At 44.5% G+C, this 23,201-nt stretch overlaps 1 protein-coding gene across 1 annotated transcript; it reads right to left on the reverse strand.

Annotated features, from left to right (window-relative positions):
• Positions 1-50: 50 nt before the first annotated feature.
• On the reverse strand, positions 51-23,188 carry EHD1 (EH domain containing 1). The gene is made up of 5 exons (XM_077287729.1): positions 22,691-23,188; positions 18,093-18,190; positions 3,911-4,323; positions 3,292-3,456; positions 51-1,943 (listed from the first exon to the last, which is right to left on the reverse strand). The coding sequence occupies exons 1-5, from the start codon at positions 23,092-23,094 to the stop codon at positions 1,419-1,421; spliced, it is 1,605 nt and encodes a 534-aa protein (XP_077143844.1). The 5' UTR covers positions 23,095-23,188; the 3' UTR covers positions 51-1,418.
• Between the last annotated feature and the right edge of the window lie 13 nt (positions 23,189-23,201).

The following is a 23,201-nucleotide window of genomic DNA, read 5'->3' on the forward strand; positions in this document are numbered from 1 at the left end:
CAGTATAGTCTCAGTGGATCAGGACACAAGTAGGTCAACTCTATAGAAGCTTGGATAAAAGCTTTTATATTTTATAACAGAAATCACAGAGAATGAGAACTCCTACAGAAGGAAAGGCACAGGTTGGTGTTCTGCATTATATATTTGAAGTATGTGCATTGTAGAAAGGGTAACCTGTATCACAAAAAATGAAATAAAACAGTAACGCCGGCAATCAATGGCCATGAAAAACGACAATGGCATGAAACCTTGAGTAGTCCTCCCCAATCCAGCATCCTCATGACCATCCGTCCTGTCCATGGGCAGTGCCATCATGGGGATGAGGCATGGATCTTAATCACCGTCCACAAGTTGGAAAGAAGTTGCAGCTTTAGATGTGGACGTTTGGCTGCACAATGTCTCACTCTAACAATAAGTAGGAGGAGAGCTAATAAAAACGTTCTTGTCCACTAACGAATTCTTTTAAGTGGCACCACTATCGTAGATCGTTATGAACCACAGAATAGTCTGTATTGGACAGATGCAGGCACAAGATCTGGGACCCCACCTATGTCTAGAGCTGGGATCCCCCAGTACCAGTAACAATCCCAGTGTGAAAGGAGGTGGCAGCGCATTCCCATAGAAATGAATAGAGATCTCCACATGCCCAGCCACAAGACAGAGGTCAGGGACCACCAGCCTCGAGATAGCTGTGGAACCTGCATGTGCAGAAGATCTTGTGTATATCCCATTTCTATCTGAAATGAAGATACCCCTTAAATAACACTTCAGATGTAATTTCAGCTTATAACTAAGGCAATGATCAGCAAAAAACCTAAAAGATAAAACTCTAAACTTAATACTGAAGAAGGCTGGAGTGTAGATTTGCATCAGGTCAAACTAATAACCATCATTTTCATCGCTTAGGACAGTTCTTCGAGCTGCTGAAAGTGATGCACGATGCTGGAAAAAATAACACTGGAGGGGAAGGCAATGTTCCCAAATCGTAGCAGCTTCACGGTTTTGCAAGGCAAAAAAAATGGAGGATTATTAGACACTCCGCATGAGGACCACCTTGAAATCGGATGAGTCTCCCTTTCCGTACTTAGATGGTGCCAGGACCCACAGAACAGAATAGCTTTATATAACAAGATACGAGAAGGGCAATGCCCCCCCAAGTCCTCAGCTGCAGAACAGACGTAACACTTGCACGGATACATCACCTTGGCTCCATCAGTAAATCAGTCTTTTTTTTTTAGAGTGCTTTTGTAAGAATATATTTTAAACATTTTATTTTAAAAAGTTATGAACGTACTGAATCTCTGCTTTACTGCTGTAGTTCTTTCCAATTAGGAATTTAAATCTAGAAAACAAAAAAAACCAAAAAAAATAATGGAAGACTCTGAAGAGGTACAGATGGGGTGGGTGAGAAGCTGGTGTCACTCTCCTCGCCGTTTTGAGGGAGGGATTAGGTGGGAAGGAAGATCTGCCGGCAGCTCGTGCCCTTCTAACTTCACTTTTATTAAGTGATTGGCTAAAGCAAATTCTTCATCATCAAGAAAGCCGTCTCGGTCCACATCTGCTAACTTCCAGATTTTGCCCAAAACTGTGTTGGGCAGCTTGGACTTCACCATCTCCTTTTTGGCACTGGCACCGGTGATTTTTCCATTGACTGGAGAAAGTGTGTAAAATATCTCATCGTAGGTTGGTTTATCTTTACCTACTACCCATTCTACGTCATCAATTCCCTCTCCGGCTCCCTCCCCGTATCCATGGCCAAATGGACCATTCATGGTTCCTTCAAATGCTCCACCTTTGACTATTTGATTTGTCATTTGCGATTCCTCCTTTCTGACCAGGACCATAAGCCTAGCGATGTCATTAGCCAGCATGTCTTCGACTGCATCCAGCAACTTTGGCTTTATAGACTGGAACTTCGCAAAGTCCTGAGTCATTAAAATTTCCTTAAAAAAAAAAAAAAAAAAAAAGGGAAAAACAAGACACACTCAGTCTTTTACACGGTGAATACACAGATGTATATTTCATGTACACTGATAGCCTAAACTACTTAAGGCTACGTTCACATTTGCGTTGTGCGCCGCAGCGTCGGCGCCGCAGCGCACAACGCAAACAAAAACGCAGCAAAACGCATGCACAACGCTGCGTTTTGCGCCGCATGCGTCCTTTTTTTAAATGGATTTTGGACGCAGCAAAAATGCAAAGAACACTCTATGGTTAATAAATACAGGAGTATAGATAATCAACTCATAATAGAGTGTTCTTTGGTTACAATATTCCAGACATTGCACTTTAAATTCATTCAGTTGGAGAGGGCAGGGATGTGGTTTGTCATTTTCCCTATATTAGGAAATGACTGTTGTGCAGTTTTGTGCTGCATATTGCACTTTTAAATGTTTTTAATCTTGTTTTCTGTGTGAATTGTTAATTGCTGTGCTATTTATCAATAAAAGCCTTTTTTTGAATATTTTGAGATTTGTTTGAGGTGCTCCCAGTTGTATGGACATGATCTCTTCCCTCTTTGGTCATTATCTGTTGTTTCCCTGTCCATGGTGAGCCCCAACACCTTTATATTTAGTGGTGCCCTCCGCATTCTTGTAACTTAGGTATCCATAGTTACGACCACTCAGTGACAGTTGCAAGTTGTTGGAACCATGGATAACTAAGCTACTGCAATGCCCTGCACAAAGGGTGTGTGACATAGCTAATCAGAAGAATAAAACATTTCTAATTGGAGACATTTGCTAATAATATTATTATTACACCTGCTACAGATTGGGATAGGAAATGGAGATGGGCATACCCCTTTAATGGCCTAACTACAGTGTGCTCTTCTCATACACCAGAGACCATGAACAGCAAAAACAGAGGACATTACTGTGTTGCTGTATGAAATTTTCTGGCCATCTGGTAACACTACGAGGATGGCTGAATATCTGGTAAATCTGAACACATTATCACTAGTGATGAGCGATGATGCTGGGATAAGGTGTTATCTGAGCATGCTCGGGAGCTAACCGAGTCTCTTCAGCGTGCTCAAAAAATATGTTTGAGTCCCCTCACCTTCATGTCTTGTGGCTATCCGACAGCTGCAACACATGCAGGGATTACCTGTTTGTTTGTTAGGCTATCCCCTGCATGTGATACAGCTGTCGAACAGCCGCGGGGACTCGATCATATTTTTCGAGCTCGCCGGAGACACTCTGTTAGCATATGAGCATGCTTGGATAACACCTTATCCTGAACTCCTTCGCTCATCACTAAATTTTCTTCCAATTTTTATAAATCTTATACCTGCATTTTCTTCAGGCTGGGGAAGTCTCCAGGTGAGATCTGCTGCTCTTTTTCTATTTTTATGTAAATCTCGGCCAGGTTGCTGATCAGCTCTTTCTTCTTGTTGTCCTTACCAAAGACATTTGGCATTTCCTTTTTAATAGCACTAATGATGTAAGCGTGGACCTGAAAGGGAAACAGGGGCAGATTACAAAAAGGGTTTGTTCTTTATTGACTCCCTAAAACTGTATGGAGTTTATTATTAAAGGGTGTTTTCAGGACTACGATATTGAGGACATATCCCTTAGAGATAGATCATCCAATTAGTGAGGGCTTGAAATCCATTTTTACCGTGTTTTCAAAACCAACGGCGATCACTTCAAGCATTGTAAGTATTATCAAGGCCATTATGGCGTAAGGACTGAAATGCCGCCTGGCCTGGCTTACTATTACATGTATGTACGGTTTCAAGAAGGTGAGCGAGGTGGCTTCTAGGACTACGCATCTCCTGAGTAGACCACTTTCATTTCATGCAGAGAACACCCTCAGTCGCCATTAAGGGGTTGGATGACGCAGAAGAGTCCTCCACTTAGGACCGTTTTCGAGCCAGAATGAATGGCAATCAATCCCTTCTCCTTACCTTAGCCAGTCTGGCCCTTTTAATGAGGTCATTTAGCTTGCGGAGGGCAGCGTTCCTGGGTAAGGACTGAATGTCCTTAAATAAGTCTTGCTCCTCGGCTTCAAACAATTTGCGGTTGTCCGGGATGAGCAGAGGATGGGACCAGAATGAGCCGATGTACACACGCACCACCTCTGGAGTGTTAATGATCTTCCCCAGTGACCACATAAGGGCCCCGTAGACTCTCATCAGCTGTTGGGTTTCAATCTGATCAGCCTTATTTAAGACAACTCGGATTTTATCCTCGTGGTTTTTGAGAGCTTTGATGACCTCAGAAAATTCATCGGATATGTCCAACTTGTGAGCGTCAAAAAGCAGAATGATGCGATCCACACGTTCAGCGAACCACTCCAAGACTGCTGCAAAGTCATAGCCTGCGGCAAAGAAGCAAAGAGGGTTAGATACTTCATAAGAGATACAGGGGTACGTAGTATCTAACTTAGATGCAGAGATACCTGCCGACATGTAGAGAACGTAGCAAGAAAGAAAAAGGCCGCTTGGTACAACACCACATACGAGAGATCGCCTAATATAGGGAAGCTTTGTCTGCCTAAACTCACCCAGGTCCAGGGTCAGCTTCGGCCCGGACTTCCTCTTCGGGATAGATTAGTCCGAAGGTAGGGACAGCGATTGGGCACCGGGGGTCACAACAACCGCACTAAAGCCCCGGGACCGCGAGTGCAGACACTGTGGGAACTGACCGGCAAGGGAAGCGAGTATAGGCTTTATCATTTTATCAGGTCCAAACATTTTGATCAAGAAGAGATTGTCCTAGTAGTGGACAACCCATTTAAAGTCCTGGACAACCCCTTTAAGCTCGCCCATACACCTTAGATGGCTGACAGAACAGGTCGCCCGGCAGCTATCTTGTCCGGCTCTCCCATACTCCGGAGAGCTCCGAGGTCCCTCTATAAGAATCATCACTGGTGGCAAATTCTCTCTGGAGGATGTCGATATCTAATGCGCACGGTACCTTGTGTGTCACATCCATAGTAAAACATTAGTGTCAAGCCTTGCAATTGTGGCACCTCACTGGTATCCTTACATTGTTCTGCTGGTTCTGACACATATACTATCTGGATACAAGAGTTTGGACACCTCCATAAGGTTGTGTAAGATCCCATAGGAATTAATATGGAGTTGGTGCTTTGCAGATAAAGTGACTCCAGCTCTTCAGGGAAGACTTTGAACAAGATTTTGGAGGCCTCTGTTGGAATTTTTGGCTTTTCATCCAGAAGACTGTGAGGTCAGATACTAATGTTGGTGGAGAGGACAGGGCTCACACGCTCCATTCATTCGGAACAGAAAAAGGGCCTTCCCCAAAATGTTCTTACATAGATAAAGGTTACAATTGACCAAAATGTCTTGTATACTGAGCATAAGGAAACTCCTTCACAAGAACCAAGTACTGATTGCTGAAAACACCTCCATAGTATTATCCTTCCTGCATCAAACTACAGCCGACTCCATGCAGTCAGGCAGGTAGCGATCTGATATTCTCTCCAGACTCGTCCAGCAGATGCCAGATAGAGGAAAACATTTCCATTTCTCCAGAGTCCAGTGGTGGTGACTTTATACTACTGCATCTGACCCTTGGCATTGTGCTTGGTGATGTAAGGCTGCATGCAGCTGCTCAGCCATGAAGCTCCTGGCGGGGTATCAGAGTTTGTGCTGATGTTAACATCAGAGGTCAGTTATGGAGTCAGCAGAGCATTAGTGACTTTTCTGCCCTCTGCTCCTCAGCATTCAGCCCCCCCAATCTGTTACGTTACGGGGTCTCCACATTATGGCGGACTTGCTGCGGTTTCAGAAATCTCATGTACAGACTTTTTTTTCTTGGAAAACTGTACCATGTCACTTTCAGCATTTTTTTTTCACCCATAGAAAGCAATGAATATGTGCAAAAATGCAGCAAAACCCCCCCAAAAAAACGCAGATATCAGGTTTTTCCGCATTTTTTGTGCAAAAACCTAAGGAAGTTGCATCATGATTTTTTTTTGAGGGGCACTAAACTTTATCAGCATGCAGGAGAGACAATAAAAACTGCTGCAAAAACCCAACAAATACTGAGCACAACTTTGCTTTTTGTAAGCAGCTTCTTTACTGCCAAGAGAGCAGGTTTTGCCTGCTGGGGAAAACAAAAAACGCAATTCTGTGAACATAGCCCAAGATGTGAGTTCCAATACCTTTATCCATATAGTGTGCGCCATTGTTGCATTGCCAGCTCATGTTTTTTTGCCTTTTGGGCTTACAGTTCTCTATACATACAGTACAGACCAAAAGTTTGGACACATCTTCTCATTTAAAGATTTTTCTTTATTTTCAGGACTTTGAAAATTGTACATTCACACTGAATGCATCAAAACTATGAATTAACACATGTGGAATTATATACTTTACAAAAAAGTGTGAAACAACTGAAATTATGTCTTATATTCTAGGTTCTTCAAAGTAGCCACCTTTTGCTTTGACGACTGCTTTGCCCACTCTTGGCATTCTCTTGATGAGCTTCAAGAGGTAGTCACCGGGAATGGTTTTCACTTCACAGGTGTGCCCTGTCAGGTTTAATAAGTGGGATTTCTTGCCTTCTAAATGGGGTTGGGACCATCAGCTGTGTTGAACAGAAGTCTGGTGGATACACAGCGGATAGTCCTACTGAATAGACTGTTAGGGTATGTGCACACGATGCAGATTTAGTGCAGAATTGGTGCAGATTTGCAGCAGATTTTTCTGCAGCAGAAACGCTGCAGAACTGCACTGTGATTTACAGTACAATGTAAATCAATGTGAAAAAAAAAAAAAGCTCTGCACATGGTGCAGAAAAATCTGCGCAGAAACGCTGCAGATTTCAAAGAAGTGCATGTCACTTTTGTGCAGTTCTGCAGCGTTTCTGCACCCCTCCATTATAGAAATAAAATCAACACACTAAAAACGCAGCTGCGGATTCTGCCAGGAGATGCAGATTTTGTGCAGAAAATTCTGCACCTCTTTTCTTACGTGTGCACATAGCCATAGAATTGGTCTGATGAGTCCAAATTTGAGATCTTTGGTTCCAACCACCGGGTCTTTGTGTGACACAGAAAAGATGAATAGATGGACTCTACATGCCTGGTTCCCACCGTGAAGCATGGAGGAGGAGGTGTGATGGTGTGGGGGTGCTTTGCTGGTGACACTGTTGGGGATTTATTCAAAATTGAAGGCATACTGAACCAGCATGGCTACCACAGCATCTTGCAGCGGCATGCTATTCCATCCGGATTGCGTTTAGTTGGACCATCATTTATTTTTCAACAGGACAATGACCCCAAACACAACTCCAGGCTGTGTCAGGGCTATTTGACCAAGGAGGAGAGTGATGGGGTGCTACGCCAGATGACCTGGCCTCCACAGTCACCAATCGAGATGGTTTGGGGTGAGCTGGACCGCAGAGTGAAGGCAAAAGGGCCAACAAGTGCTAAGCATCTCTGGGAACTCCTTCAAGATTGTTGGAAGACCATTCCCGGTGACTACCTCTTGAAACTCATCAAGAGAATGCCAAGAGTGTGCAAACCAGTCATCAAAGCAAAAGGTGGCTACTTTGAAGAACCTAGAATATAAGACATAATTTCAGTTGTTTCACACTTTTTTGTTAAGTATATAATTCCACATGTGTTAATTCATAGTTTTGATGCCTTCAGTGTGAATGTACAATTTTCATAGTCATGAAAATACAGAAAAATCTTTAAATGAGAAGGTGTGTCCAAACTTTTGGTCTGTACTGTATATCATATAGAACAGCAGTGATGACTTGGTTTATTTCGGGGGGGGGGGGGGGGGTTGTGTGTGTGCACCTCAGTATTTGTAAGCCAAAACCAGGAGAGGAAGAATCAGAGGAAAACTATAATAGAAACACGTCACCACTATTTATCACCCACTTGTGATTTTGGCTTGCAAATCCTGAGGTAAAATACTGACCGAATACTTATATAGTGTGAACATGGCCTTATGACACCCAAGCCCAGGATGGGAAGGACCAAGGTGCTGTCCCCTTAGGATCGAGATGAGTAAATACACACACGGTTAAGGTGGAAGTTTCAGGTCTGTAACACGGCATTAATGAGCAATGCAGCAGTGACTCAGAACTCCGGCAACTAACGTGTTTTTTCCTGGAAAATATGACGTGTATGTGAATAATGCACATAAAGAATCGGCCAGCCTTGGTGTTTGAGCTCTATGCAGTAAAAGCATTAATAGGTTGATGTTCGGGTTTGCGGCCATACTGGGTGATGGATCAACCAGATACTGGAAAAATGCAGGAAGAGTGGACTGTGTGAATAACACACGATGCCAGCGGTCGGTGGCTATTTTTACACATGAAGATCGCTTCTCCAGATAAGTCAGTGACTCGCAGCCTCAAGTATGAAACTTTCACTTTCTCTACTGACGAGGGGGTTTCTTGCGGTGGGCCGGGGAACAGCTGTCAGACATTACTGCTGCATCTCTGGAGAACACGGCCTGTCACCAATGACAACCAGCAATAAAAATGTATTTTGTACATTCCGCCTGAGAGTTCCACAGTAGATTTTCCTATTTTTTCCCCTCCATTTTCTCAGCGTTTCCATGACGATGGGCCTACAAAACTAAGAAACATGGTTCTGTACGTCTGAAGAAGCTTCTAAGAGGCTCCAAGTTTTCCCTGGTTCAGTCTTTACTCTTGTGGGATTTGGAAAGTCAAGGGTCAAATGTGAGACCCCCTTATAAGGCCCGAGATGAGATTTCCCCCAAATATACTGTAACTACGGTAGAAACGTCTGTTCCAACACATAGAGGATGTTTCCTGGGAGAATTACACGGACCGTCCAGGATGGTGGACGACACTCTATGGAGAATCAGGAGCCACAGCGTAGTGGGCAAAAACAACAAAAAATAGGAGTAACAATTCACACTGCTTAGGAATTTTTTTCTATTTGTATTACTGTAATAGTAAAAAAAAAAAAAAAAAAAGTATTTAAACTACAAAAAAACCACACAGAAGTTAATATGGCTTACAATGTGTTTTATCAGCAGGATATTATCACTACAAGACTAGGTGGTCAGCGCTCATAGCAAGTGACGCATTGTGCTACATACAGGTCCGATCTGATCATCTCCTGTACGTAGCAGGGTTATGGCAGCTTCTAGTCTTCCACGGAGACTATTGAAGCATGTCTAAAGTAAAAAAAATATATAAAAAGAGATTTTATATATATATATATATATATATATATATATATATATATATATATATATATATATATATATATATATATATATATATATATATATATATATATATATACACATACATATACACACACTAGATGGTGGCCCGATTCTAACGCATCGGGTATTCTAGACTATGTATGTATGTATATAGCAGCCTCCTAGTATATAGCACAGGCCACGTAGTATATAGGAGCCATGTAGTATATAGCAGACAAATACTACGTGGCCTGTGCTATATGCTATGTGGCTGCTATATACATACATACATACATACATACATATTCTAGAATACCCGATGTGTTAATACAGGTCATGCAATATATAACAGTGGCCAACGCAGTATATAGCAGCCACACAGTATATAACACAGGCCATGCAGTACATAACAGTGGCCACGTAATATATAGCACAGGCCACGCGGTATATAACGCAGCCCACGCGGTATACAACACTGCCCACGTAGTATATAGCAGTGTGGGCACATATCAGTGTTAAAAAAAGATAATTAAAACAAAAAATAGTTATATACTCACCCCCTGGGATCCAGCGAAGCTGTCCCTATGCGCGCGGCTGCCACCATCTTCCGTTCCCAGGATGCATTGCAAAATTACCCAGATGACTTCGCGGTCTCGCGAGAGATATATATATTTTTTTATTTTTTTTAAGTATTAAAAAGTTTAAATCACCCCCCTTTTGCCCCATTCAAAATAAAATAAAATAAAAAAAAATAAAAATCAAGCACACATATTTGGTATCGCTGCATTAAGAATTGCTCCAATCAATATAAAAAAAATAAATTAATCCGATTACTAAATGGTGTAAGAAGAATTTTTTTTAAAAAGCCAGCATTACATTTTTTGGGTCGCCGTGACATAGCATTAAAATGCAATAATGGGCGATCAAAAGATCGTATTACACTAAAATGGTATAATTTTTATGACCTGGATAACCATAATGGCAGTTCAGTTTTAGCATTTAGTGAACATGATAAAAAACAAATCCAAAGAAAAGTTGTGGAATTGCACTTTTTTTTGTAATTTCACTGCACTTGGAATTTTTTCCCTGTTTATGAGTACTCGATATGGTAAAACCAACAGTGTAGTTAAAAAGTACAACTTGTCCCGCAAAAAAATAAGCACTCACATGGCCATTTTGACGGAAAAATAAAAAAGTTATGGCTCTGGGAAGAAGGGGAGCGAAAAACAAACGCAAAAAAGAAAAAGGGCTCCATCTTGAAGTGGTTAACATTACATTTTTTGTCAAAATGCAGCGTTTACAGTGGCAACAAAACACTGATAACATCCCTGTAAGACACGGATGACTAGAGCCCACTCGTGCAGACTCGTCTTCTTTCCAGCACTTTGCAATTTTAAACAACGTAAGAACTTGAGACTACCCATTTACATCTAGGGCATTCTCCTGCTCCTCACACCTCGCTGTTGGAAGTCAGACTGTTATTTCTAACCTGGACTTTGCTATAAACTAAGGATAAAGTGCACTCCTGCTTGCTCTCATACCTCTGACATTGCATAAACCTCCTCCCTGTCACTTACTCCTCCGTTTACTCAAGTGGAACAAGTTAAGGCTGAGTCACACATAACGATATCGTTAACGATATCGTTGCAACGTCACGCTTTTGGTGACGTAGCAACGATCCCGCTAACGATCTCGTTATGTGTGACAGCGACCAACGATCAGGCCCCTGCTGGGAGATCGTTGGTCGATGGGAATGATCAGGACCTTTTTTGGTCGCTGATCACCCGCTGTCATCGCTGGACCGGCGTGTGTGACGCCGATCCAGCGATGTGTTCACTTGTAACCAGGGTAAATATCGGGTTACTAATCGCAGGGCCGCGCTTAGTAACCCGATGTTTACCCTGGTTACCATTGTAAAAGTTAAAAAAAAAAAAAAACACTACATACTCACATTCTGATGTCTGTCACGTCCCCCGGCGTCCACAGGGTTAAAACTGCTTTCGGCAAGAGCGCTGCTAATATGCACGCTCTGCTGCCGAGAGCTTCCCTGCACTGAGTGTGTCAGCGCCAGCCGTAAAGCAGAGCACAGCGGTGACGTCACCGCTGTTACTGCCGGCGCTAACACATTCAGTGCAGGGAAGCTCTCGGCAGCAGCGCGTGCATATTAGCAGCGCTCTTGCCGAAAGCAGTTTTAACCCTGTGGACGCCGGCGGGGGACGTGACAGACATCAGAATGTGAGTATGTAGTGTTTTGTTTTTTTTAACTTTTACAATGGTAACCAGGGTAAACATCGGGTTACTAAGCGCGGCCCTGGACTTAGTAACCCGATGTTTACCCTGGTTACCCGGGTGCTGCAGGGGGACTTCAGCATCGTTGAAGACAGTTTCAACTATGCCGAAGTCGTTCCCCTGATCGTTGGTCGCTGGAGAGAGCTGTCTGTGTGACAGCTCCCCAGCGACCACACAACGACTTACCAACGATCACGGCCAGGTCGTATCACTGGTCGTGATCGTTGGTAAGTCGTTTAGTGTAACGGTGCCTTTAGTATTTGGAGTGGGGGGTCCCAGGGTGCAAACAACACAATGGGCTTGAGTGGCCCTGCTGACTTCAGCTTCCTGCACATAGAATAAAGCTATGAATTACGGCAATAAAACTGTTATCAAACGTCTCGCTCACTCCTAGGAGCCGTGCTGAGATTTTTATTGCCTGAACTGGACAAAGATATCATTTTATCAAAATAATCACAGTCCCGGACAATGCGGGAGATTAGTTTATTCATCATAGTTACTGTAACCTGGTGCCAAACACAGGGTGGTCCGATGCCCGCTACGCACGGCATTATCTGGTAAAATAATCTGCAAAGATTTCATTTGGCCTCATGAATAGCTCCTCACTCACATCTATGTATTCTGTATATCTGAACTTCCCCGTGTTGAGGAGTCCGTGCAGAGGGTTAATTTCCTGGCACTAGGAGCAGGTCTAAGATCGATTTCATACTATATGCAGTTTATATTGTGCAATTGGACAGATCAGCATTAAAACGCCACAATCAATACTTTGTCTAAAAGGCCTGATGTTTAGGCAGTTTTTATTTTAGGTCAAAAGTTATGGTTAAAGACGTTGTTCCATCAGCAGTTATGACCGTGGGAAACTGGATGTCCATACGCAATTCCTGAAGAGTGTACATCGCCTCTGGAGTCTTAATGGGACAAACCCCTTTACAAATGTTATACATGCTTACAAAACCTGGAGTTGTAGGATGCACTCCAAAACCTGAATGGAGATGAAAGAAGCCGCCATAACCTCCATACTTGCCCTCTCCTAGTGTATCCTCACCCATCCCCTGAAGACTGAGCCCTCGTGGGCAGGGTCCTCCCTCCTTCTGTACCTGTTAGTTCCTTGTTTTTTGCTGATGTTTGTTGTATTTATCTATTTGCCCCCTTTTTCACATGTAAAGTGCCATGGAATAAATGGCGCTATAAAAATGTATAATAATCCTACTATATAATTGTCTAAGGGTCACTTCCGTCTGTCTCGGATATTCATTGGTCGCGGCCTCTGTCTGTCATGGAATCCAAGTTGCTGATTGGTCGTGGGCGTTTTGCCACGACCAATCAGCGACGGCCACAGTCCGGCGGCAATATGGCCTCTCTTTCCTCCCCGCAGTCAGTGCCCGCTCCATACTCCCCTCCAGTCATCCAGTCAGCCCTCACACAGGGTTAATGCCAGCGTTACCGGAGCGCGGTGTAACGCACTCCGGTTACGCAGCTATTAGCCCTGTGTGACCAAGTTTTTACTATTGATGCCGCGTATGCTGCATCAATAGTAAAACGATCTAATGTTACAAATAATAATAATATAAAAAAAAACCCCTTATTCTCACCCTCCGACATCGCGTCCTGTCCGCCGGCAGGTTCCGGTGCTAAGGGAGAAGGACCTGCCATGACGTGACGGTCATGTGACCACGACGTCATCACAGGTCCTGCGCTCATAGTCATACCAACCCTGGGACTGGAAGCTGCCACGTGCACCGTACACAGGAGCCAGGACTAAGGTGAGTATATGACTATTTTTTAATTTTATGTCACTGGCCAATATACTACGTGGGCTGGGCAATATACTACGTGGGCTGGGCAATATACTACGTGGGCTGGGCAATATACTACGTGGGCTGGGCAATATACTACGTGGGCTGGGCAATATACTACGTGGGCTGGGCAATATACTACGTGGGCTGGGCAATATACTACGTGGGCTGGGCAATATACTACGTGGGCTGGGCAATATACTACGTGGGCTGGGCAATATACTACGTGGGCTGGGCAATATACTACGTGGAATGTGCAATATACTACAAGGGCATGCATATTCTAGAATACCCGATGCGTTAGAATCGGGCCACCATCTAGTAATAATAATAATAATAATAAATCTCCTGATATCTTCCCTCACGTAACCTCCGGTCCTCCCAAGACCTCCTTCTCTCCTCCACACTTATCTGCTCCTCACCCAACCGCCACCAAGACTTCTCCCGAATATCCCCCATCCTCTGGAATTCTTTGCCCCAACACGTGCGACTATCAACCACATTCGGATCCTTCAGACGGAACCTGAAAACCCATCTCTTCAGGAAAGCCTACAGCCTGCACTGACCCCACTGCCTCCTCACCACCGCAGGCGCTGCTGCAATCCCCCAAACCAATTGTCTCCTTCCCCATAATCCTGTAGAATGTAAGCCCGCAAGGGCAGGGTCCTCTCCCCTCTATCAGTCTGTCATTGTTAGTTTGCTTACTGTAAGTGATATCTGTAGTTTGTATGTAACCCCTTCTCATGTACAGCACCATGGAATTAATGGTGCTATATAAATAAATAATAATTCTTAATTCCTCTGAGATTAACCCTTGTTTGAAAGGCACTTCCTAGCTCCGGCTCTTTGGACTTTTTACTGGGGGTCTTATCTCACACTGCACAATTTTTCCTGCTGCAGAATGAAGGAACTGCTGACCAGGCAGGGAAGAGTAGAACAAATACAGGAACAATTGAGCTAGCACTGGTTAGTCAGCTGGAAATAAAGTGTAACTAGTATATAAGCAAGCAGCAGTTGCCAAAGTCATCACTGTGCTTGTGTGCATGCTGGGAGGGGCGCCACTCATTATTTTCCTCACTTTCTGCTGTGCTGTATCCATGTGGGAAAAACGTTTATAACAATGATGGATTAGAAGATAATGGTGATTGGATATCATTATTTGACACAATCTCTCGTGTACCCTTTTTCTTAAAGGACTTTTCATTTAATTTTTTTTTTTTTAATTAAGGAGTACCTTCTCCACTTTCCCCTACTCCACAGATTCTGGAACAGTTTTTCTTTTTCTTCTATGTCCCTCTATTCCAAAGTTATGTCCCCCGGTAATAATGATGCAAATTTTCCCTTCAACCAAGAAGAGAACTAATTCGGGCGTTTGTCTTTCTCACCTGAGGTCAGCCAATCAAAACAGCCACGCCCACAAAGAAACTCAGTGATATACGCCCAGCTGGTTGAATGTAACTTTTTCCTGGGGACATAACTTTGGAATGGAAGGGCACAGAAGAAAAAGAAAAACTGTTCCAGAATCAGAAGAGAAGCGCCAAATGGAGGAGGTACTACATTTAATTAAAAAAAAAATAAAAAATCCAAATGAAAGATCCTCTTTGAAACTAGTAGTGGAGGGCAGCCGCGACCCATTGGCTGCTTGATGTAGGAATTTGTTATATTCTTACACAAATTATACAGCAGAGGTCACAGTGCTGTCTGTGTCAGATAGTTTGCTGTTGACTACAAGTAACTGAAATAGGAAGACAGAAAACAGAAACACAAGCAGCCATATGGTCCCATAAAATACATGCTTTATTAAATACAAAAGATATAAAATCACCAAGCAAGAACAGGTGGACAGAGGGGAAAACACAGTACGCACCAATGTTAATGACAAAAAACAGGCCTGAGGACGGTCCATGAACCACAATGCTGAACTAGCAATATGCTAGAAGGAAGCTTTCCAATATGGGAGATAGCAATATATTCAATATATATAGGGCAAGTGCCCTCACGTAGGAAACACTAACATCTAAGCACAGTGCAGCGATGTACTTACAGCAAACAAAGGTGGTCCAGGGAACGAACCGACAGGCCTGACCCCAACGCGCGTTTCGGAGCTCACCGCTCCTTCGTCAGGGGGAAGGAGCGGTGCGCTCCGAAACGCGCGTTGGGGTCAGGCCTGTCGGTTCGTTCCCTGGACCACCTTTGTTTGCTGTAAGTACATCGCTGCACTGTGCTTAGATGTTAGTGTTTCCTACGTGAGGGCACTTGCCCTATATATATTGAATATATTGCTATCTCCCATATTGGAAAGCTTCCTTCTAGCATATTGCTAGTTCAGCATTGTGGTTCATGGACCGTCCTCAGGCCTGTTTTTTGTCATTAACATTGGTGCGTACTGTGTTTTCCCCTCTGTCCACCTGTTCTTGCTTGGTGATTTTATATCTTTTGTATTTAATAAAGCATGTATTTTATGGGACCATATGGCTGCTTGTGTTTCTGTTTTCTGTCTTCCCATTGATTGGCAGCTGGTCCCCATTATCCATATAAAGCATATATTAATTTATAGAATGTGTTGTGATATTGTAAGACTTTTCTAAATATGCTGGCTTTAATATTTTTAAGTAACTGAAATAGGCAGATACTGCCTTAAATTAGCTGCGTGGGATCCAGGGTGTTTGGATTGAAAACACTTCTATTTTTGGTAAAGTAGAAGGTTAAAACCAAGCAGAAATTTCTTATCGTTCAGAAGAGGCCGTCAATCTAATATGAGAAAATATATATATATATATATATATATACACACACATACTTTTTTTTTGCAGATCACTGTCAAAAAAGAAAAAAGTTATCAAAAGGGTTTCAAAAAAATTACATGTAACATAAAAATCAGATTTCAGCAACAGGTTATTTCTGATGATGCATTCCCTTTAAGATGCAGATTTCCCATTAGTAATGTAATGATGTAAGTTATAACTTGTTTTATGGCCAAGAGATTATTATAGCTCAGAAAGCTATTTTACAATGTGGGTGAATCTTCGCTCGTTTTCACCTTTCACCTCGGGCGGATGGCCATTATATAGCAAACAGCATAAAGTTACAAATATGTTACAAATTCATTCTAGGGGGGAGTTGATGTAAACGACTGGCAGCAGCAAGTTCTGTAAACCATATTCCATGCGGTACGTACAGGCGCTGATGTAAAGCATCGAGCTTCACCGGGATACAATCAATATTCACTATAACAAGTGGGTATGTGACCACTGCAGCTAATCCGGTGCCATGCTGCTGCCATCATTGCTCAGCTGTGAAAGCCACGAAGATAGCAGTATGGCATAGTTTTTTTAATCCTTCCCTCAAAAATGGTCATAACATTATAATACGCCATTACCCCAGCAATGAATTTGAGATTCTGTAAACTGCACATCAGATTGATCATGTGTGAACATGCGGCGTACGTAAAAACACAGTATGATATGGCAGTGCCTGGTACAGTTATCTAGGTAACGTCAGGGTGGGGAATTCTCACACGGAAAGAAATCCCCAGTGATTGCATAGCTGTTCTTCTATCCTGGCGGTGGTCCCACAACGCCCCGCCGGCCGGCATTCCTCCTCTCCCTCTACATACTGAGGAATGTGCTACACCCTCTGGGTTATTTCACATTCTAGTACCATCTAAAAGGGGCGACAGCAGCACAAGAGGCTTTCACTCTGCTAAATGGTCAACTAGGAATATCTACAAACCTAAATGGAAGAAGACTTTCTCACGGCCCCAAAATCTGATTATTCTTACTTTCATGTGAATGGAGGACAGTTACTAGTATTCAAAGACCTAGTATTCAAGGACAAAGCATAAAAAGGGGTAATCCGGGGTCTACAGATATATGGAAATCTTGTACCTATCCCATACTAGTGAACAGAACAAGTGGGTAATAGCTCCTACACACGTGGCTGGACCAGGCCGCACCAGACAACTAGTCCTAGGCCGGGATCAGACTTGCGAGTGCAATGCGAGTCTCTCGCATCAATACCCGGCACTTGGGACCGGAACGTGCGGCTGCATGTATTTCTTACGAGTGCCGGCAGCATTGCCGGGTATTGATGCGAGTTTCTCGCATTGCACTCGCAAGTGTGACAACGTCCCTATAGTGATAAACTCCTGCTGATAAAACACTGATTTTATTGAAACAGGAAAACACAACCTAGTAAGTGGCATCACTGGGATCAGGGTCTCAGCCCCTACATCATGCTGCTCTCAGATTATAGAGCAAAATAATTACGGACATATTCCCTTTAATACTGCTATGTATATAAAAAGGATGATGAACCTGTAGGTGAAATTGCTTTGGTTAATGTGAGCTTAAAGTGGTTGCCCAGAATAAAATAAAATTAAATATTAGCACTTTCGTCTATGGTTCGTGTCCAAATTGCCATCGAGTCACGCTCACTAGTGCATTCCCAATCTGTATAGACAGGGAAATAACGGTAAAGTGCCAAAATCTTCAGAGACTTCTACTATCGTTACATAAGCCGAGCCGGAAGATGTGGTCTCATCATGGAAACACATGACTGCAATGTGCACACTCTGAAGACCCATGCTTATCATTAAAGGGACATGAACCCTTCAGTCTATTGTGCCAGTGAGCAGACGCCTCAGCTTCAATTTGGTCCCTCCGAGAACATCAGAAATACAGAAGAGAATAGCGCATGCAGCGATTTTTTCATAGGGACAGTCAGCCGATGAGTTAAATAAAATCTGAACAGCCCTATGGAATAACACTGGTGGGAGTGTTCTGCGCATATACTGCGGTGTTGTAACCCGCTATATAGGGTGTGTTCACACTTACCTCTACTGATACGTTGTTTCTCCCCAGACAAGATCCCAGGGGTGTCTATGATGCTGATGCTCTCCAGGACGGGGTTAGGTAACTGAGCACACATGAACCTAAAGGCAAGGACATAATCGGTTAGAGTTTTACACTAACAGATTGCTCTATGGCAGGCGTCTGGAGCAGTTATGTGCCATGGTCACCTGGACATGTCTCATCAGACAGATGAGTATTTGTAGTCTTGGCGCAGGTGCCAATGTGGTACCTTCAGTGGCGCGGCAGTGAGCACAATCATGGCTGTCAGCAGTTAGGAGCCAATAGAAAATACGTGTTTTTTTTATTGAAAAATGACAGCTATTCATCCCCGGGTAGCACAATGTCCCCTTATACCCCTTATGCCCAGTGCTGCTACAATGTCTATTCCATATGTATAACTGCGTCCTAGTGTTCCTGTGCTGCAGAGACCCTGGCACAGCTCCGCCGCTGGTGAATCACACATACTTCTCCAGGGTGGGAGCGGCTAATGCACAAAATCCATTTAGGGGTGAAGTTAAGTGCAGCAGCGTCTGAAGCAAGAAAAAGGGTATTCGTTTTCTAAAATCTATGTGAAAACGAGCAACTGTCCGTTAAAAGGCACGGGGGCACTCATATCATGAGAACACAGCGTTAGTGCTGGACCCCCACCATCTGCTACTGAGCAGGACAGGGGCCTCGGCATTCCGGAGGTCCAAAAATGCATTATAAGTATGTGCACTTGGTGGAGAACATATTTTTATGAGGTGACAGCTGTTATCTGACTATGGCCAAGAGGATTATACATCAGTGATCACTGACAGCCCAGTCTGCACGCTATATCTGTAGATCCATCGTGAATGGTGCTATATACATATATGTAGTGAAATACATTAGATATATTAGGCTATGTTACATTAGCCAATCTGCGGCGTTAAATGACCACTAATCGGCTCTATATTTGGTCTGCGGTAGTTTAATAGCCTTTTAACACAGGCTGACCGCACCTAAAATGATCAGTAAACAATCATTCAGGGAATCTTCATTGTTATTGTTCTCGGCAGCACAGGTCCTCTATGTGCTGCCGAGAATAATGATGTTTTAAGCAAGCCAAAAGATCATTTCACCTGGAGAATCAGTGTTTTGCTCAGTCTTCAGTAGACTGTTTACAGTGCCCGAGTGTTGCTAGGAATGGTCACTCACGATAAATCGAGTAGTACAAGTGCACCTTTGGTGACATGACCCATTCCTGGAAATCAACCTTATACAAGTGGAAACATTGGTAGACCCATTGTGCAAATAATCTAAAACCGGGTAAAGCGGCTGTGCACCTTAGATTTAAAGGGAACCTGTCACCCCCAAAATCGATGGTGAGGTAAGCTCACCGTCATCAGGGGCTTATGTACAGCATTCTGTAATGCTGAAGATAAGGCGCCGATGTTACCTGAAAGAGGAGAAAAAGACGTTAGATTATACTCATCCAGGGGCGGTCCCAGTCCTCCCATCTTCATTCCATGACGTCCTCTTCTGGTCTTCACGCCACGGCTCCAGCATACTTTGTCTGCCCTGTTGAGGGCAGAGCAAAGTACTGCAGTGCGAGGCCGCCGGAAAGGTCAGAGAGACCCAGTGCCTGCGCACTACAGTACTTTGCTCTGCCCTCGACAGGGTGAAGACCAGAAGAGGATGTCATGGAATGTAGATAGGAGGCGCCGGTGCGGACCTGAGACACCCATCGGACCCGGACCGCAGCGGGACCGACCCTGGGCGAGTATAATATAACCTCTTTTTCTCCTCTTTCAAGTAACATCGGGGGCTTATCTACAGCATTACAGAATGCTGTAGATAAGCCCCTGATGATGGTGGGCTTACCTCACCATCGATTTTGGGGGTGACAGGTTCCCTTTAACTGACCATTCATTTGGAGTTCAGCCATCTCTTTCAGCTCCTCGATACACATGCATACTCACCTCCATCGAGAATGCATGTATAAGAGAGAGTAGCAAAAGTCAGTGCCCAACACCTCTGAAGGAGGCTCATCTCCCACATAAGCTGATCACATGGTGTGTTGCCAACTGTACAAAGAGTCACCTCTACCAAGGGCCACAAAAAGGAAAAAAAAACACTTTGTATTTGGGTAAAGGATAGCCAAAGTCAGGGTAAGGCAGGATTTCCTTCCCGTATCTAGAAGACAGGCCTCAGAGAGATACAAGACCATCTGTCTGTGGGGAAACAAAGAATGTAAAAGAGAAAAAGTTAGAACTAAGAAGAAAACACTTTCTGCCAGTCACAGCAGCAGACGCCGCTCACTCCAGGATTAGATTGTGTCCCCTCAGTCATGGTGGAGTCACACGGGATATTAAAGCGCAAATGGCAAGTCACGGTGCCACAACACAAGGTGCCATCAGTTGGCGATTTTCCATGATGACAGTGAGTTCATCTATTGAAATTTCCATGATGGAGCGCCATTAATTCCCATTGTTAGAAGTTATCACGTGTCCCCAGAATAGGTGGAGGTCATCACCAGTCCTGAGAAGAAGCTCATCTGAATGGGGCATCAAACAGTCACCACCGCGCCATCTATTTTGTGGGACTGCCGGAGATAGTCGAGTACAGCGCTCTACCCCTCCCGACAGTCCCATAGAGAATGAATAAAGCCGAGTTCAAGCAACACACTTCCACCCCATTCTATGGATAGGGGATAACTCACTTCTGGGAATATCTGAAGTTTTAGCCCCCCACGATCAGTATGTTATTTCCCATTCTGTGATATCTGTGAAGTGATATCTTCTAAAGGTGGGAATAACCCAGGGCATAGTGGCCTGCAGTGATGGGGCTCTCCTAGCTGTAAGAAGCGCGGTCTCTTTATTTGGGGAATTCATTGGTCATTGTCTGACCATTGATTGCAATCCCATCTCATGTCAGTGGAATTCTTTCAGTTAAAGGGAACCGGTCATCTGACTCATCCAGCCCAAACCACAGGTAGCATGTAGCAAAGATATAATATAGTTAGAAGATCCGGCCGGGGACCATGGTCAGGAGACTAATCTGGCTTCTCACAACGCTGCTGGAGGTGATCGACAGGTCTCACTAGTGTATGTAATCAGTTAGAGACCTGTCGATCCCCTACAGCAGAGCCAGACTAATCTCATTTCCGGCCGCATCTTCAAAGTACGTCTTCCTCGAAACCTGGGAGCGTTCAGAAAAATATATGGCTTGGGCAACATGAATAAGGTGACAGGTTCCCTTTAAAAATAAGGAGCATCATTGACTCCATTCAAGTCACCCGAGCTTTTCTATCAATTGGGGCTGATGACCACAAGCCATTCGTCACTCTGCAATGGAACGTCTGACATAGCAGAATTATTTCTTTAGAGGATAATGACTAGTCTGGATTTCAAGGGAAAAGACACAATTATGCTTAGGAGCTGGAAAAAATGAGGAAGATGATGACATGGACGGGGTCACAGAAGACAGCGCTTGTATGGGTAACTGTGCGAAAAAGGGACTTCTGGCCCATTAAGAAAGACTGATCCATCCAGAGTGCTCAGGACGATCACTGACACTATCGTTCTGCATAGAACATCAAGCTTGAAAACTCTTACACCCCATGAATGAGAGATTTAATGTCCGTCGGGAATTTACAGCCTATTTAGAGAGGCCTAGTCGGGAATCCGTGTTCCTCCTCTAAATGGGTCTTTAAGGGAACCTGTCAGCAGGTTTAATCACTCCTTAAAATGCTAAATGCTCATAACCTTGCTGTCCGTCATGCTATGTTAGAGAAATCTAAGATGATCACATCGCCTGTATGTAGCAGAATTGCTGATTTGCTATGAGCGCCAACCACCAGGCGGCGCTCATAGCAATCTAGCAGTGACAACCATAAAGGTTTGCAGGAGATCTCTGGTTGTCACGCCGACCCATCGGTGACCCGTGATCACATGACAGGTCACCGATGGGCGGGATTTACGACACGATTGCCGGAAGCGTGTGTTAAATGCTGATGTCAGCGTTTGACAGCGGCATTTAACAGGTTAACAGCTGCGGGTGGATCACGACATGCACAGTACTATTATGGCACATGTCGTGAAGGGGTTAAGCAGAAGCCGTATAACTAGAGTCTCCCTTGTCACACACTGGCCGGCGGACGGACACTCGATGACTGGCACAGAAGGAGTTGTCCCCTTTCACAAAATCAGTCCCCGGGCACAGTTTGTAATAACCCCCCAAAAAAAGAAGGAGCTTTCCTCACCCTCCCCGGGTCCACTGCTGGGTCTCCACCGATGACTGTCATTGTCTGCAGCGCTGATGGCACGTTGACAGGGCTGCAGCCAATCTGCCACTAAGAGTGCTCGGTCTCCATGAGCTCACTGATTGGCTGCAGCTCTGTCATCGTGACATCAGCGCTGCACACAATGCTGGACCTGGGAAGGGTGAGTGCAGGATTTTTAAATGGGAATGGAGACGACCCCTTTAAGGCCACTACTTTCAAAGTTATGCGAAGTTTCACTTTTCTCCTCTCTTCTATAGGCAGTATTGGCAGCCAGGGGAGGCTGGGACTTGTAGTTCTCCAGCAGGTCCATACCTATGCCCTCAGGGTCACTGACCTGTTGAGGAAGGCGTTCCCGAAGGCGCTGAGTTTCCTGAACGGTTTCTTGGGGTCCACGACGAGCGCGTTCCCGGGCAGGACCCCCTCCACCGGGCCATGCATGACCGCGATGAAGGAGTCGGTGGTGGGCTCCGGGCCGATCCTCATGCCGGGGAAGTCCTGCTCCATCAGGTGCCGGATGAAGGTGGTCTTGCCCGTGCTGTACTGCCCCACCAGCAGCACCATGGGCTTGTTGTGGAAGTCCGCATCCTCCAGCGCCGGGGAGTGGAAGTCGTGGAAGCGGTAGGTCTCCTCCAGCGGCAGCAGCTTCTGGGTGTACAGTTTGCGGAGTCCGTCCGCCACCGTCTGGAAGAGCTCGGGCTCGTTCTTCCTACGCCCGTCTTTGCTGGCCCAGCTGAACATGGCGGAGACCGGAGAGGCTGTAACGGACCGGAGCGCGCTCAGCTCCTGGGGGGGGACCGACTGACTGGAAGGAACGGAGTGGAGTGCTGGAGGTAATGACGTCACCG

Source organism: Ranitomeya variabilis, chromosome 2 (assembly GCF_051348905.1).
Source record: "Ranitomeya variabilis isolate aRanVar5 chromosome 2, aRanVar5.hap1, whole genome shotgun sequence".
Classification (NCBI taxonomy): Eukaryota; Metazoa; Chordata; class Amphibia; order Anura; family Dendrobatidae; genus Ranitomeya; species Ranitomeya variabilis.

What these genes read in the sequence shown, in the direction of transcription:
- EHD1 (XM_077287729.1), bottom strand. Translation starts at nt 23,094, where the DNA reads ATGTTCAGCTGGGCCAGCAAAGACGGGCGTAGGAAGAACGAGCCCGAG. An exon ending in GAAACAACGTATCAGTAGAG is followed by an intron (nt 4,324 to 18,092) that starts GTAAGTGTGAAC and finishes TCTTTGCCGCAG; the next exon opens with GCTATGACTTTGCAGCAGTC. An exon ending in CCAGCCTGAAGAAAATGCAG is followed by an intron (nt 1,944 to 3,291) that starts GTATAAGATTTA and finishes TTTTTTTTTAAG; the next exon opens with GAAATTTTAATGACTCAGGA.